The 12,946-nt window shown below is 51.1% G+C and overlaps 2 protein-coding genes and 1 long non-coding RNA gene across 3 annotated transcripts in view; 2 read left to right on the top strand and 1 right to left on the bottom strand.

Annotated features, from left to right (window-relative positions):
- The first annotated feature begins 10 nt into the window (after positions 1-10).
- On the top strand, positions 11-2,836 carry LOC102156946 (mucin-3B-like). Its single transcript, XM_038539219.1, is given in 8 exon segments — positions 11-146; positions 507-647; positions 650-668; positions 873-960; positions 963-1,051; positions 1,137-1,228; positions 1,518-1,570; positions 1,746-2,836. Coding segments are annotated over 8 exon segments (627 nt in total). The 5' UTR covers positions 11-43; the 3' UTR covers positions 1,788-2,836.
- Positions 2,837-3,941: 1,105 nt separating this feature from the next.
- LOC102151823 (mucin-12-like) overlaps positions 3,942-12,946 on the top strand; it is a 28,825-nt gene continuing 19,820 nt past the window's right edge. The window contains exon 1 of the mRNA XM_038541710.1: positions 3,942-4,020. Coding sequence (XP_038397638.1) covers positions 3,957-4,020 — 64 coding nt within the window. The 5' untranslated portion in view covers positions 3,942-3,956. The remainder of the gene's footprint in view (positions 4,021-12,946) is intronic.
- LOC119872145 lies at positions 7,112-10,621 on the bottom strand. The gene is made up of 2 exons (XR_005360564.1): positions 9,975-10,621; positions 7,112-7,408 (listed from the first exon to the last, which is right to left on the bottom strand). It is a non-coding gene; the product is annotated as an uncharacterized LOC119872145 (long non-coding RNA).

Below are 12,946 nucleotides of genomic sequence, written 5' to 3'. Positions count from 1 at the left end.
TTACCTGTCCCTGAGCCCTTAGCCTCCTCCCCCAGTTCCACCTATGCCTGTCTCCTCCCGCTCCGCCCCCCGCCCCCCAGCCTTGTGTTTTAAGCCTGATTCCATCAAGGTGAACAACAACACCAGGAAGGAGCTGACTCTGGAAGGTAAGGGTGGGCAAAGGGCTGAGTGGCCCAGGAGACCATGACCCTCCCACCAGAAACATTTGCCCATTGAAATTCCCTGGGGAGGAGGAGATCTCTCAGGGAGGCAAGTGATGTGGTCCCGGGCAGGGCTGCCCTTCCTGGCCCTTGTTCATAGATTCCATCTGAGGACAAGCAGGCAAGGTAAGGGGAGGGGAGGGTCCTGGGGGTCTGCCCTTCCCTCATCTAATCCTAGGGTCTACTCCACAGAGACCCCACTCTTGGGAATGTAGTTTTCCCCATCTATTTTCAGAGTCATTATAACCAGGCCCCTGAGTAGAGTGGGTGAGGTCCCTGTCCTGCAATCCCCTGCTCACCCCCTAGCCATTTGTCGCTGCGCCACTGCGAAAGGCTATGAGGATTTCTACTTCCCGGTGGTGGAGAAGAACAGGCTCCGTTGCGTCACCAAATGCGCTTCGGGCGTGGACGGCGCCATTGACTGTCACCAGGACCGATGCCTTGTGCAGAGGAGGGTCCCGCTTGCGGGTGAGCCCCGCCCACCACCCGCTGGGCCCACCAGGTGGCCGCTCCCCCGCGGCCCCACCCGCCTCGGCCCCGCCCCCGCGGCCTACGGCGGAACCCCGCCCCCCCCCCCCCCCCCCCCCCGCCGGCGCCGGAGGGGCCCAGGTGTGCGAGGGGACCCTGCCCGGAAGGTGGTGAGGGCCTGTGACCTGGGACCCTCTGTTCCAGCTGCTTCTCCACGGACACGCACTGGTTCTCGGGGCCGCACTGCGAGGTGGCCGTCGCCCGGCGAGCGCTGGTGGGGGGCCTGGTGGGGTCGCGGCTGTGCTGCTGCTGCTGCTGCTGCTCCTGGTGTCCCTGAGCGTCTTCGTTGCGCGCTCCCGGAGAGGCGGCCAGGGTGAAGGCGGGTGAGCGCGCTGGGGGTGGGGGTGAGGTCGGCAAAGGGGTCCCAGCTGGGCGGCCCTGCTCTGACGGTGCGTTGCCCCAGCTCAGGTCCTGGGAGGACGACAGGAAATGGTTCGAGGTCTGGGATGAAGACACTGTGGGAACGTTTTCAAACTTGGACTCGGAGAACAACCGAACAGGTGAGTCCTGCCTCCTGGGCAGGGGGAACAGGGGCTTTTCTGGGCATCACTGGGGCCTGGGAAAAACCCAGCGTCCTCCCTTGTCCAGGGCAGACGCGTACTTCGTGTACCTGGAGCAGGGAGTCTCCCCTTCCCTGGGCACCTCCTGAAGACGGCCCAGGTCCTGGACCGGCCATCCCTACAAGACAGGCACCGGGGCACAGGAGCCCCCCTGCCAGGCCTTGCCTTCCCCACCTTTCTTGCCCCTTCTCTCCTCTCTTTCCTCCTGTTCCCTTTTCTCTCTCTCTAGTCAAGGATGAATACCTCCAGGCGGCCTTGAAGAATGTGGACACCAATGTGAGGGTGAGGGGGCAAAGGGGGGATGGTAAGGAGCTCTCCCGGGTCCAGGTCCAGATGCCCTCTTTCCACCCACCGGGGCAGGGGGCTGGGCTAGCACCAGGAGGCAGTGACCTTCCAGCCAGCCTGAGCAGGGTGGTTCCCTGTCCTCACTACCTCTTTCACACATACTCTGTGGCAGGTGCACATCCAGAGACCTGAGGTGGCCTCGCCCTTGCCGTGAGTCCTGCACTTCATGAACCTCTACCCTGCCTCTGACAGTGAGAAGAAACTGAACCACATCTATTTCAAGGGATTGCCCAAGGACTCATGCAGCTCTGTCTCCTGGTTTCCTTGAGCAAAATCAGACTATCTCCCCGACCCTCATCCTTCTCCCCACTTGGGTGAAACTCACCTGGAGATCCAGTTCAAATCCAGACTCTTCTACTGTGGGACCTTGGTCAAGTCAGTAACTTCTCTGAACCTGCAAAATGAGTAGAGCATACTTGTCCTGATATCTCGTAGTTACTGTGAAAACCAGAGGTGTTGTAAGATCTCTATCCCAGTGCACCTCCTGTATCAGCCCTGTGCTTATAGGTGGTCTCTCTCAGATCCCCAGCCCCAGATCCTTCCAGGGACTCAGACCTCGGTCTCTGTTCTCTCATGCTCATCCCTGTGCCTGTTCCCCACCTGCGTCTATAACCATCCTCCTACCTGCTCCTTGCTCCCACCTTCAAATCTCCCCCTGTGAACCCACTTCTTAAATCACTCCCCATCCCAGCCCCAAGTCTGCTCCCATTTGTTTCCGCCCCCATCCTTATAATCTCAGCCCTAAATCTTTACCCCTTCCCCCATTCCAGGGCCCCAGTCTTAAATCCTCCCTCCTCCCTCCACATGCCATTCCCAGCTAGGTATGGATGTCCTCTGCCTCTCAAGTCCCCTAGCTGGTGCTTCCCAGGCCCTGGTCTGCCATTCTGAGGCCCCATTCCCCCTTCTTGCTCTGAAGGGCCTGGATCTCAGTTTTCTGGGGCCTCAACGGGAAGCAGAAGCAGGACCCTGAGGTGGAGAAGCCCCCTCAGCCCTTTGTCCTCATTCCCCCTTCCCTCTGATCCCCTATGACCTCACCCTCCCCCACCACTCCCCTTTCCTCTCTTGGCCTCACCCCCATCGCTGCAGTAACCTCAGAGGTCAGAAGTCCCCAGCCCTCTTCATAGGAACATGTCTTTTGGGGAAGAAAGTCTTGTAGCCTCCAGTTCTCCCATGTGAACACAATCTAGCATTATTGGAAAAGAAGTTGCTCTGTGTCTTTCTTATCTCATGGCATCTCCACTCAGAGAATGGGGACTTCCAGAGGATGTGTGGGAGGGTCAGGGAGCACCAGTTTCTCCCAGCAAGGAAGGGAGGGGTCTAGGTCCTCCTAAAGACTGGGGGGCCCATTTTTGCTACAGAGTGGGTGGTAGCAGGGGGGGGGCCTCCAGATCAGCCACAGGTGGGGACCTGTTGGGTTTGTCATCTGTGTCCTTCTTCCCTTGACTTAGGGAGCTCAGGGCTGGGTCAGGGGGGTGAGTGACATAGGCTAGGTCAGCTGCCATTTGTGCTAATGGGTAAAGCTGGGCCTCCCAAAGACCTTGAGCCTCTGTGAGCCTTGGTGGCAGATACACTCACACCAGGCCTGCCATGCTTGGGCAGGGGACCCTCCTGTTCTCATTATTGTGAGTAGCTGGACTGGAGTTGGGGGTGGTTGAGGCTGACAGAATGAGAGGGCTTGGAAAAAAGCACCTGGGGCCTTTGCCCTGGATGGGGGAGGCACTGGCAGTGGCTGGGGGTGGGGGCCAGGACCATAAAGCCTCTGACGTGAATAGGATTCTCAGGTGGGAGAAGGGGTAGTGGTCTCAGGCCTAGAGGAAGGCACTGGAAACTTTGAAGGGGTCAGCTTGGGGTGGGTGAGGGAGAAGGAAGGCTGGAAGAAAGAGGAGCTTCTCAAGGGTGGGGATGCAGGGGCCTTCGCTCAGCCTGGCCTGTGGCTGGCTGCTCCTTCCAGGACTGTCACCCCTCCCTCCTGGCATTTCTTGGCCCCCGCCCCTGGCTAATTGTCACACACTCACGTCTCTGGCTTCCTGTCAGAGAAGGACTCTGATCCCACCCTCTTGTCCTGCCCCACCTGTGACTCTGGCTGGAGAGACCCTAGATGTGGGCGGTCAGCTTTCATGAAGTTAGAGGGGAGGGTTGACAGGCTGCCCTTTGGCCAACTCTCTGTGGTCACCACATACCATCCACCCAGTCCCATCACCGCACCCCCACCCCAAGGCAAAGGTCTCTAGGGTCCTTTATATAGCTGATACCTCCCTGGGAGCTCTCATTTCTTGGTCCCTCCTGATGAGGGGAGACCCTGCAGCCAGTACCCCATCGGGAGATGCTGGTGATCTGGATTGTGACACTGAGTCTCTGGCTCGGGCTACCTGCTACAGCAACACAGGGTGAGTGGGACCTGGGCTGGCACTCCCTGGGGGTCCAATGTGTGCCAGCCTCTTCATTCTTTTCCCCCAACTCACTTTTTAGGGGAAGAGGCTGCCAAAGACCTGGGCTTTCTGCCCCCTGGGCTGTGACCTCATTCTGCCTTTGGGGATGCAAAGGGTATTACCTTGGAGATGTGTGGGTACAGGGCAAGGAGCATGGCCTGTGGTTGTACAGTTGATGGCCTATGTCAAGCCCCTGGCCCAGGAGCTGAGAGTGGGCTGGCATCCCACAACCCTTCTCCTTTGGCCTCCCTCTACTCCACTGGGGGAATGGGGACTCTTTCTTCACCTAGATAGTGACCTCTGCCTGCCTTCATCCTGCGGGCTACATCTGCCTGGAGGGCCAGGTCTTTTCAAACCTCACAGAGGCACTGTGCAGCCTGTCAGCCCTGGCCAAGGAGGGAAGGATGGGGCATCCAGCAACTTCTTGTATGGGGAGAACTCGGGCACCTGGGAAAACCCTTCTAGTTAGAAACAGTTGAAGGGCTGAGTGTGAGACACAGGCTCTGGGGTCTTTGTTGAACCTGTCTTGGCCATTTCTCTGGGAAGCTACTGGTTACAAACTGATTTTCTGTGGGTTCCCTCGCTCAGAACAGACTTTCTGATCCCCACTCTCCCAACCCTGGAGACCAGGAAGAACCGAGGGCAGGGGTGGACAGGACAGTTGCTGGGGTGAGCGGTTCTGGGGGAGTGAGCCCAAGGCCTCAGGTGGAAGAGGGAGCTCTTGAGTTGAAGGCCCTGTAGGGTATGGGGAGTGGCTAGGGAGTGGTGGGGAAGGGAGTTTTTGGTACCCTGCAGGGTGGAGTGAGATAACCCACATAGGGAGTTCTGAGACCCCAGTCATGAACACAGTCTGTAGGTGGCCACCTCAGCCTTCCACCGTGCCCTCACATACCTTCCTTCTCCCCTGCCTAGATATGTTCAGGGCCCAGCAGGGCTGATGGGAAAGGATCGGGAGCAGCGGTCATGAGCCGTGTGGATTTAGGGACAGTAAGAAAGTATACTAACTATAGATTATTATAATTATTAATTATTGTTATAATTATATAAATATAATTATAGATTAGCTTAAGGTAAAATACAGAGAATAGGGGCACCTGGGTGGCTCAGTTGGTTAAGGGTCTGCCGTAGGCTCAGGTCATGATCCCAGGGTCTTGGGATTGAGCCTCATGTTCAGGTCCCTGCTCAGCAGGGAGTCTGCTTCTCTCTCTTCCTCTACCCCTCCCCTGGCTCATTCTCTCTTTCTTTCTCAAATAAATAAATAAAATATTTTTTAAAATACAGAGACTAGGAAGCTATGGGCAGGTCAGCCTTAGGAGGGGTCCAACCCATCCCTGCTCCCCAGGCCGACTCCAGGCATCCCTCTGATCAGGCTGTTGGAGGAGAGAGAGGAGGGTGGTCGTGGTGGTGGTGATGATGATGATTATGATGATGATGATGAAGAGCCCCATAGCCAGCAAGTGCATTGTCTTCGTGCACCTTGCTGTGAGTTGGAGATAATCACCAGTACAAGCAGAGATCCCTATTCCTAAGGTGCTTGGTATTGTGTGAAAAAGATAACACTGACATGAGTGAGCCCAAAAGCATGTTAGAGTCAGAAAGCATCTACCTCTAATAAGTGCAGAAGGCTGTCAGGAGTGGAGACATCAGGCAGTAGGGCTATTCCAGAAGGCTCCAGAAGGTCTGATGATACCCAGAGCCCCCTCCCCATCTCCCACCCACAGTGGACTCTGCTCTTCACAAACTCATTTTACAGCAGGTAGTTCATGTGGCTCTTGTGATCTTGTAAGGGAGTTTGTGTACACAAATGTAGGCAGATAGGAGATTGAGGCTCAGAGAGGGTGAGTGATATACCTGGGGTCACACAACAAATTAACATGACATCCCCATTCGACAGAAAGTATGTATGCCACATCCCTGAACTGGAGGACCTCGGCCCTCTGCAACATCCCTCACCCCCTGCTTGTATTCTAGGTCTTTGGTGGGGGGGGGTTTCAGGTGTCAGATCAGAGACCTCATTTGGCATCTATAGTTTTCTTTCTAATCTGCACTATCCTCTGGGTTCTCCAGTTCCCTGTGAGGACTAATGAGGTTTTAGGCAAGCAAACAGTAGGGAGAAGGAATGCTGACCTGAGAAGGTAGGAAAAGCCAAGAGGATCCTGGGTAGGAAAAGCTATGTAGGGTAGCTGACACGAGAATGCCTCAAAGGTAAGGAGGTGTGTAAGGGAGCACCCCTGGGTGACCAAGGTGTTGAGGCCAGGTGGAGGCTTGTAGATACCAGAGGACCTCTTTGGACTGAGCAGGGGTGAATTGCCCTGCCAGAGCAGACCTTGTTTTGCCCTGAGAGCTATCTTGGCATGGCTCCAGCTGGGAACCCCACTTCCCTTGATGATGGACTATGGTGGCACCAGGATAGACTGTTCTAGAGCCTATGTGAGTGGGAGGGCAGGAGCCTTTTTCTGGTGGTAGACAGAGGCCTTCTGACAGACCTGTTGCATTTGAGGTCACCATGGAGCTTCGAGATGTGGCTGTCCTGCAGGCTGGGGCTCAGAGGTAGATGCGAATTAGGCACTGCCTAGAATTCTACATTCTCCATGTGCTACAGGGGTCACAAAGACCAGACAATGCTGTGGATCAACACAAGGATTGGAGTCCGTGTCCTATTTTGTGTACATGAAGTTCTAAAGTGTTCACAAGAAAGGTGGGGGAAGGGAGCTCCTCCAAATGGCAGGGGAACAGGATAGAAGTGTCTGTCTTACAGGGGCTGGGGCAGGGCCCTGAGGAGTCAGAGCTCTGTGGTCTAGAAAGGTGAATGCAGAAGTAGAAAATGCTCAAGCACAAAATCAAGAAGACTACGATGAAGATGAAAACAGATTTGTTCACAATAGACAAAGGGACAACCTTTGAAACTTGCATGGCATAAATTTAGAGCAATTAAAAGGAAGTGCTGTTTTATATGGAAAGTAATAAACTTACTCATTCAGCAAACACATGAGGCCTGGCTCCACCTGGGCAGGTGCTAGGTGATCTGGATGAGGCATGATGAATAAGCCAGTTTATAGTTAAGTTTATTAGGTGGGACCATGGTAACAAGGCAGGAAGAGTGACAATCCAAGTTGGAGCTCTGAGAGGGGCCGATGGTGGAGGAGTGCAGGTGGGGCTTCAGAGGCTGCTCCTTCCCCCTCCTCATCAGGGAGGCCCCAGGGAGAGCTGGCATTGCAGACTGGTGGCTGTCAAGGAGTAGGGCCAGAAGGAAGTATGCGCCATGACACATTCCAGTGGCCCTCCCACTGCTTCTCTTGTAGAATATTCTAGAGTGAGCAATGTGGTCAGGGCAGGCATCATCGATCTGCATTTCCCAGAGAGAAATGGAAGTTCAGGGAGGTTAATTGCAAGATGTCCTTCAGTTGTGCAGTGGCTGATCCTGGAGGTGCCCCCGGGCCCCACTCCTACCACCCCAGCCTTTGGGGATGCTCCTGTGGACCCCAACTGACTGAGTTCACCACAAGCACAAATGTGTTTTGGAGATGGCAGGAGGAAATGGTCTCACATCATGGTGGTGGTCTTCAGACTTGCTTCCTAGGGCTTTTCCCCAAGAATGCCACCAAGTGAAAGACTTGTCCAGTGAACTGTCTGCCTTACTCCAATGTGTATCTTTTTAAGAAAAATCTAGGGACACCTGGGTGGCTCAGTGGTTGAGCATCTACCTTTGGCTCAAGGTGTGATCCGGGAGTCCTGGGATTGAGTCCCACGTCAGGCTCCCTGCATGGACCCTGCTTCTCCCTCTGTCTGTGTCTCTGCCTCTCTCTATGTGTCTCTCATGAATAAATAAATAAAATCTTTTTTTTAAAGAAAAATTTAAACACACATATTGTAAAGAAGCAATAAATCTACCAAGAGGGCAGGAAAGTAGCAAATTTTGCTTGTTTGGTATGAGAGCTGGTATCTTTGGTGATGAGTGTGTGACTGCAACACAGGCAAATACAGCTGACTGACCCTTGAGAAGGGGTTAGGGGCACTGACCTCTGTGCCTTCAAAAGTCCACATATTACTCTTGACTCCCCCAAAACATATCTACTCATAGCCTTACTGTTGACTGGGAGCCTTACTGATAACATAAACAGTCAATTGACACATATTTTGGGTGTCATGTGTATTATATACCATATCCCTACAATACAATAAGCTAGAGAAAACAAAGTGTGATTAAGAAAATCATAAAGAAGAGAAAATACATTCACAATGCTGTCCTGTAAAAAACCCACATGCAAGCAGACCCGCATAATTCAAATCTATATTATTCAAGGGTCAACTGTAGATCATTTTTCTTAAGCATTTTGACCACAAAGAGGGGGGAGTCCAGGCTTGAGAACCATTAATTATGAGTGATTTTTCCCTGTATTTTCTGAGGTTTTGGATATACCTAACCTTTTATTTTTATGGCATATATGTTTTAAACATCATAACATGAATGCATATTTGTTGTAGAAGACTGAGAAAGTGTAGGCAAATGAAAGAAGAAAATTTTGCTTAACCTTACCACTTAGAGCAACATCGTGAGCATTTTCATCTATTTCTGAATATGTGTTTAAATTTGTTCTAAGGGAGATGTATTTATTTTTAAAGATTTGTTTATTTATTTATTTTATTTTTTATTTATTTATTTTTTAATTTTTATTTATTTATGATAGTCACACAGAGAGAGAGAGAGGCAGAGACATAGGCAGAGGGAGAAACGGGCTCCATAGCACCCGGTGGAGCCACGACGTGGGATTTCGATCCCGGGTCTCAGGATCACGCCCTGGCCAAAGCTGCGCTAAGGGGCAGCGGCTAAAACCAGGATCCTTAAACCGCTGCGCCACCCAGGGATCCCTATTTATTTATTTTAGAGAGAGAGAAAGAGTGCATGAGCAGGGGGAGGGAGAGAATCTCAAGCAGACTCTCCACTGAGCGCAGAGCCTGTTGTGGGGCTCAAGACCCTGAGATCTTGACCTGAGGTGAAGTTGGATGCTTACCTGAGTCACACAGGTGCCCCTGGTTAGTGTATGTTTTAATGGCAGATAAATATTCCATTCTATGGACCAGTCTCTTATTCTTCTATTCTTGGACACTTTTAGACCATTTTTCATCATCATAAATAATGACCTAATAAAATTCTTGTATGAAAACTTAAAATAATCTGCATCAGGTTATTTTATTTTAGAATCAGTGTCTAGAAATGGAATCATTAAGAATGGTATGAATCTGCTGATGGTCCCTGGTGCGTGTTTTCAAATTTCCTTTGAAAATCTGGTAATAAGCGAAGTCCATGGGCATCCTATGAATGCCCCAACCAACACCTGCTATCATTATCATTTAATATCACAGAGGGGGTGCAATTTGGTAGGTAAAAATAAATCGCATCTTGCTTTGTTTTGAGTTTTTTTGTTTACTGGTGAAGTTTATTTATTTATTTTTGTTCCTGTTGACCATTTGGATTTCTTTCCTTGGAGAATAGCTATGCTTTTTTATTTTAAGATTTATTTATTTGGGACGCCTGGGTTGCTCAGTGGTTTAGCGCCTGCCTTCAGCCCAGGGCGTGGTCGGAGTCCAGGGATCAAGTCCTCTATTGGGCTACCTGCATGGATCCTGCTTCTCTCTCTGCCTATGTCTCTGTCTCTGTCTCTCTCATGAATACATAAATAAAAATCTTAAAAAAAAACCACACACACAGAGGCAGAGACATAGCAGAGGGAGAAGCAGACTCCCTGCGGGGACCCCGATGCAGGACTTGATCCCAGGACCACATGTCCTGAGCCAAAGGCAGAGCTCAGCAACAGAACCACCCAGGTACCCTGGCTATGATTTTCTTTTTCTCAGCTTCCTAGGGGAGCATCCCTGATCCTGGAGGTTGACTTTGGGAAGGACAACCTCACCTGCTCTGCCAATTCCTTTGGGGACACCATCGCCACCAGAATCCTGGGCTGGGAGAGATCTGAAGCTCTTCACCCAGAGCACTGTTCAGGATACTGTTTCCTTGTACCTTCCAGGAGTGAGTGAAAGCCTTGAGCACAGAAGAGATTGCCTTCCAGGAGGTGGAAGTTGTGGCAGAGCTTTTTCCGCGGGGATCCCTCTTAGTGAACAGGAAGAGTAGCAGGACCAAGGAGAAGGATAAATGGGGTGCGGTGGTATCTTGGAACCCTAAAGACATGAGAGAAAGGTAGGAGGACAGCCGAGTGAGATGGACAGGGATTCAGGTACTTGGAGCTGATCAGTGTGCTCTGACAGACAGTTGTAGTTGTGGATGTGGATGTTTTAAGGATAGATTGAATGGCAACTAAGTTAAGTAAATGGTATGAATCCAGGAATAAAGATGAAAGACAACAGGATGTCCAGAATTCATTCCAATGAGTGTCCCAGCCTTTGTTGGGGTCCTGGGTGGACCAAACACCATGTCCCTGAAGTGGCTTCATCAGTTTTCCTGCCTCTACCCTTGCTACCCCCTTCACTCCAGGGCCGCCTTCTTCTTCTCCTTCTTTCTCCTTCTCCTTCTCCTTCTCCTTCTCCTTCTCCTTCTCCTCCTCCTCCTCCTCCTCCTCCTCCTCCTCCTCCTTCTCCTTCTCCTTCTCTTCCTCCTCCTCCTCCTCCTCCTCCTTCTCCTTCTCCTTCTCCTTCTCCTTCTCTTCTTCCTCTTCCTCCTCCTCCTCCTCCTCCTTCTTTTAAAGGGCTCTCTGCTTCTAAGGCACAGTTGGGATCATGGCCTTTTGCTGGACATTCTTCACTGCTGCTCAACAAAGTCCAAAGCGGGCCTCACACCTACTTCACTAGCCTTCCCTCTGCCTCACTTATCTCTCTACCCTCTTGGATTCTAGCCTACCAGCTAGGCAAACTTGGAGAGAATTTAACTCTCCGAACTGCAGTTAACGTGTGAGACAGAAACAGCAATGCCTGCCTCATAGGATAATATTAAAATATTAAGAAAAAGAGTCTGGTGGACTTTTCAGTATTCATTCACTCATTTATTTCAGAAGTGCTCACTGAGAACCTACTCTGGGTCAAGCTGAACAGGACAGAAGTGTTCTTTGTAGCCATGGAGACTCTGCTTTGGGTGGTGGGGGAGGGGGTGTCAGCGGATTGTGTAGGCTGTTCTCTACATAACTGCTGAGTTACAATTGTGATAAGGCTAGTATGGGTTGCTGATGGGTGGCCAATAAATGCCAGCTCTCCCCACCCCAATTCGTTCTTTGTGATTCAGTTAGAGACACGACCATAAACTGCCTTTATGTGTCTATTCATTGTTTGACTTGTCACAACAAACAGTCTACGTTTATAACTTAAAAAGTCCAGTAAAATTTATAATGCCTAAATCCATGAAACTCTTCTTAAAGAAAGGGAAACGGCAGTTCAGATATTACTTTCTGGCTGTTTCCTTCTTCCATCCCCACACCCCCCCTGCTGGGGTCACCACCACCTCCCTTCATGTGGGCCTTGACTACCTCTACCTTGCACTGGCAAAGGAATGGGCAGGAGCCCCATCAAGGTCAGAGGGCTGAGTGGTCGGCCATCCCCAGGGCCTAGCACAGTCTCAGCAGTTACAAGGACAAGGGTGGGGCAGAGCTGAGTAGTGGTTTTCCCATGGGCACACGAAGGTAGGGAGGCTGAGGACTGTGGTCACCTCTGGGTGAAATCAAAGGAGGCTTCAGAGGGGTGAGTCAGAAAGCACCTTCAGAAGCCAGGAGGGCAGAGTGGCCCATCCTTCAAGGAAGGATGATAGGAAAGAGAAGGCAGCTCTGAGGTCCTAGAGCCAGGCTTAGGTTACTCTGAGCCCTGCTATGCTTTGTTTTGTATTGTCCAAAGCCCCTGAGTGCTGCCTCTTTCTGATCCTCTTCATACCCATGATTCAGGGATGCCCCCCACCTTGGTAGCCTCTCCAGCTTACATCCTCTACTCCCACTTTGCCAAATTAGACAAAATCTAACTCACAGGCAAGAGGATTGGGCAAAATAAACGTATCTACTGACTTAAAAAAAACAGCCAAGAAATCTTTTCAATGTTTCTCATTAATGTAGAATTCCAAAAGTCTTAGACATTATTATAGTTTTGACCTGAAATCATGGATCAGTGGATTGCTAGTGCTGTTTCCTAAATATTCTGATGGTGGTCTTCAAAACCAAGGATCTAGAGCTGTTGATGTGAATGACCTGTCTTGACTAATTGTCCACTCCCTGCTTACCCTGGCTTCCAGTTCTTGTCCAGCTTCTGGCCTCTCCCTGTGACTGTCAGGACCTTGTGAAAATGGGGTGTCTGGAATGGCAGAGGCCACCATAGGTCCTTTCTGCCAGATCCATCCTCATGAGAGGTGAGAAAGTCGCAGCTCTAAGGCATCTTGGGGTGGAGTGAGGTACTGACAGGAGACACGGAAAGCTGCATGCTCTGCCCTTTTAAACAAGTCCCCTCATACCATCCTGTAGAATTCCTAATACTCCCTACTTTACGGCACTATTATCACAAAGATTCTTTTCATATTTGATCTTATTCATCTCATAGGCAGGAAAGAGGAGCCAGGATTATAGTCCCATCCTATACAGGTGAACAGAGTCTTACACATGTAATTGCATGTTCTAAGTGGCAAAGAGATGACATAATGAGACCTCCAGTTGCAAGATGAATTCCCAGCACTCTTTCTCTTAGACAACTGTGGTCTATTGAGTAGGCTATGGGGCCAAGGAGTAGGAGGAGCTCACTTGGGCCAGAGAGTGTCCAAGTAGAGGTGGTCATATGGCTAGCCCTTGAGTAAGTGTGTCTGGAGAGAATGGACAGGGGGTGAATTATCCATAGTAACATGCCTTAGCTCTCCTATTCCTCCTGGGTCTGTGTGAAATGCTAGGATAGAGTAGGGGTTCTCACA

This window comes from Canis lupus, chromosome 6 (assembly GCF_011100685.1).
Source record: "Canis lupus familiaris isolate Mischka breed German Shepherd chromosome 6, alternate assembly UU_Cfam_GSD_1.0, whole genome shotgun sequence".
Classification (NCBI taxonomy): domain Eukaryota; kingdom Metazoa; phylum Chordata; class Mammalia; order Carnivora; family Canidae; genus Canis; species Canis lupus.
The sequence above is the reverse complement of the archived record's forward strand: the minus strand, read 5'-3'. Positions and strand labels throughout refer to the sequence as shown.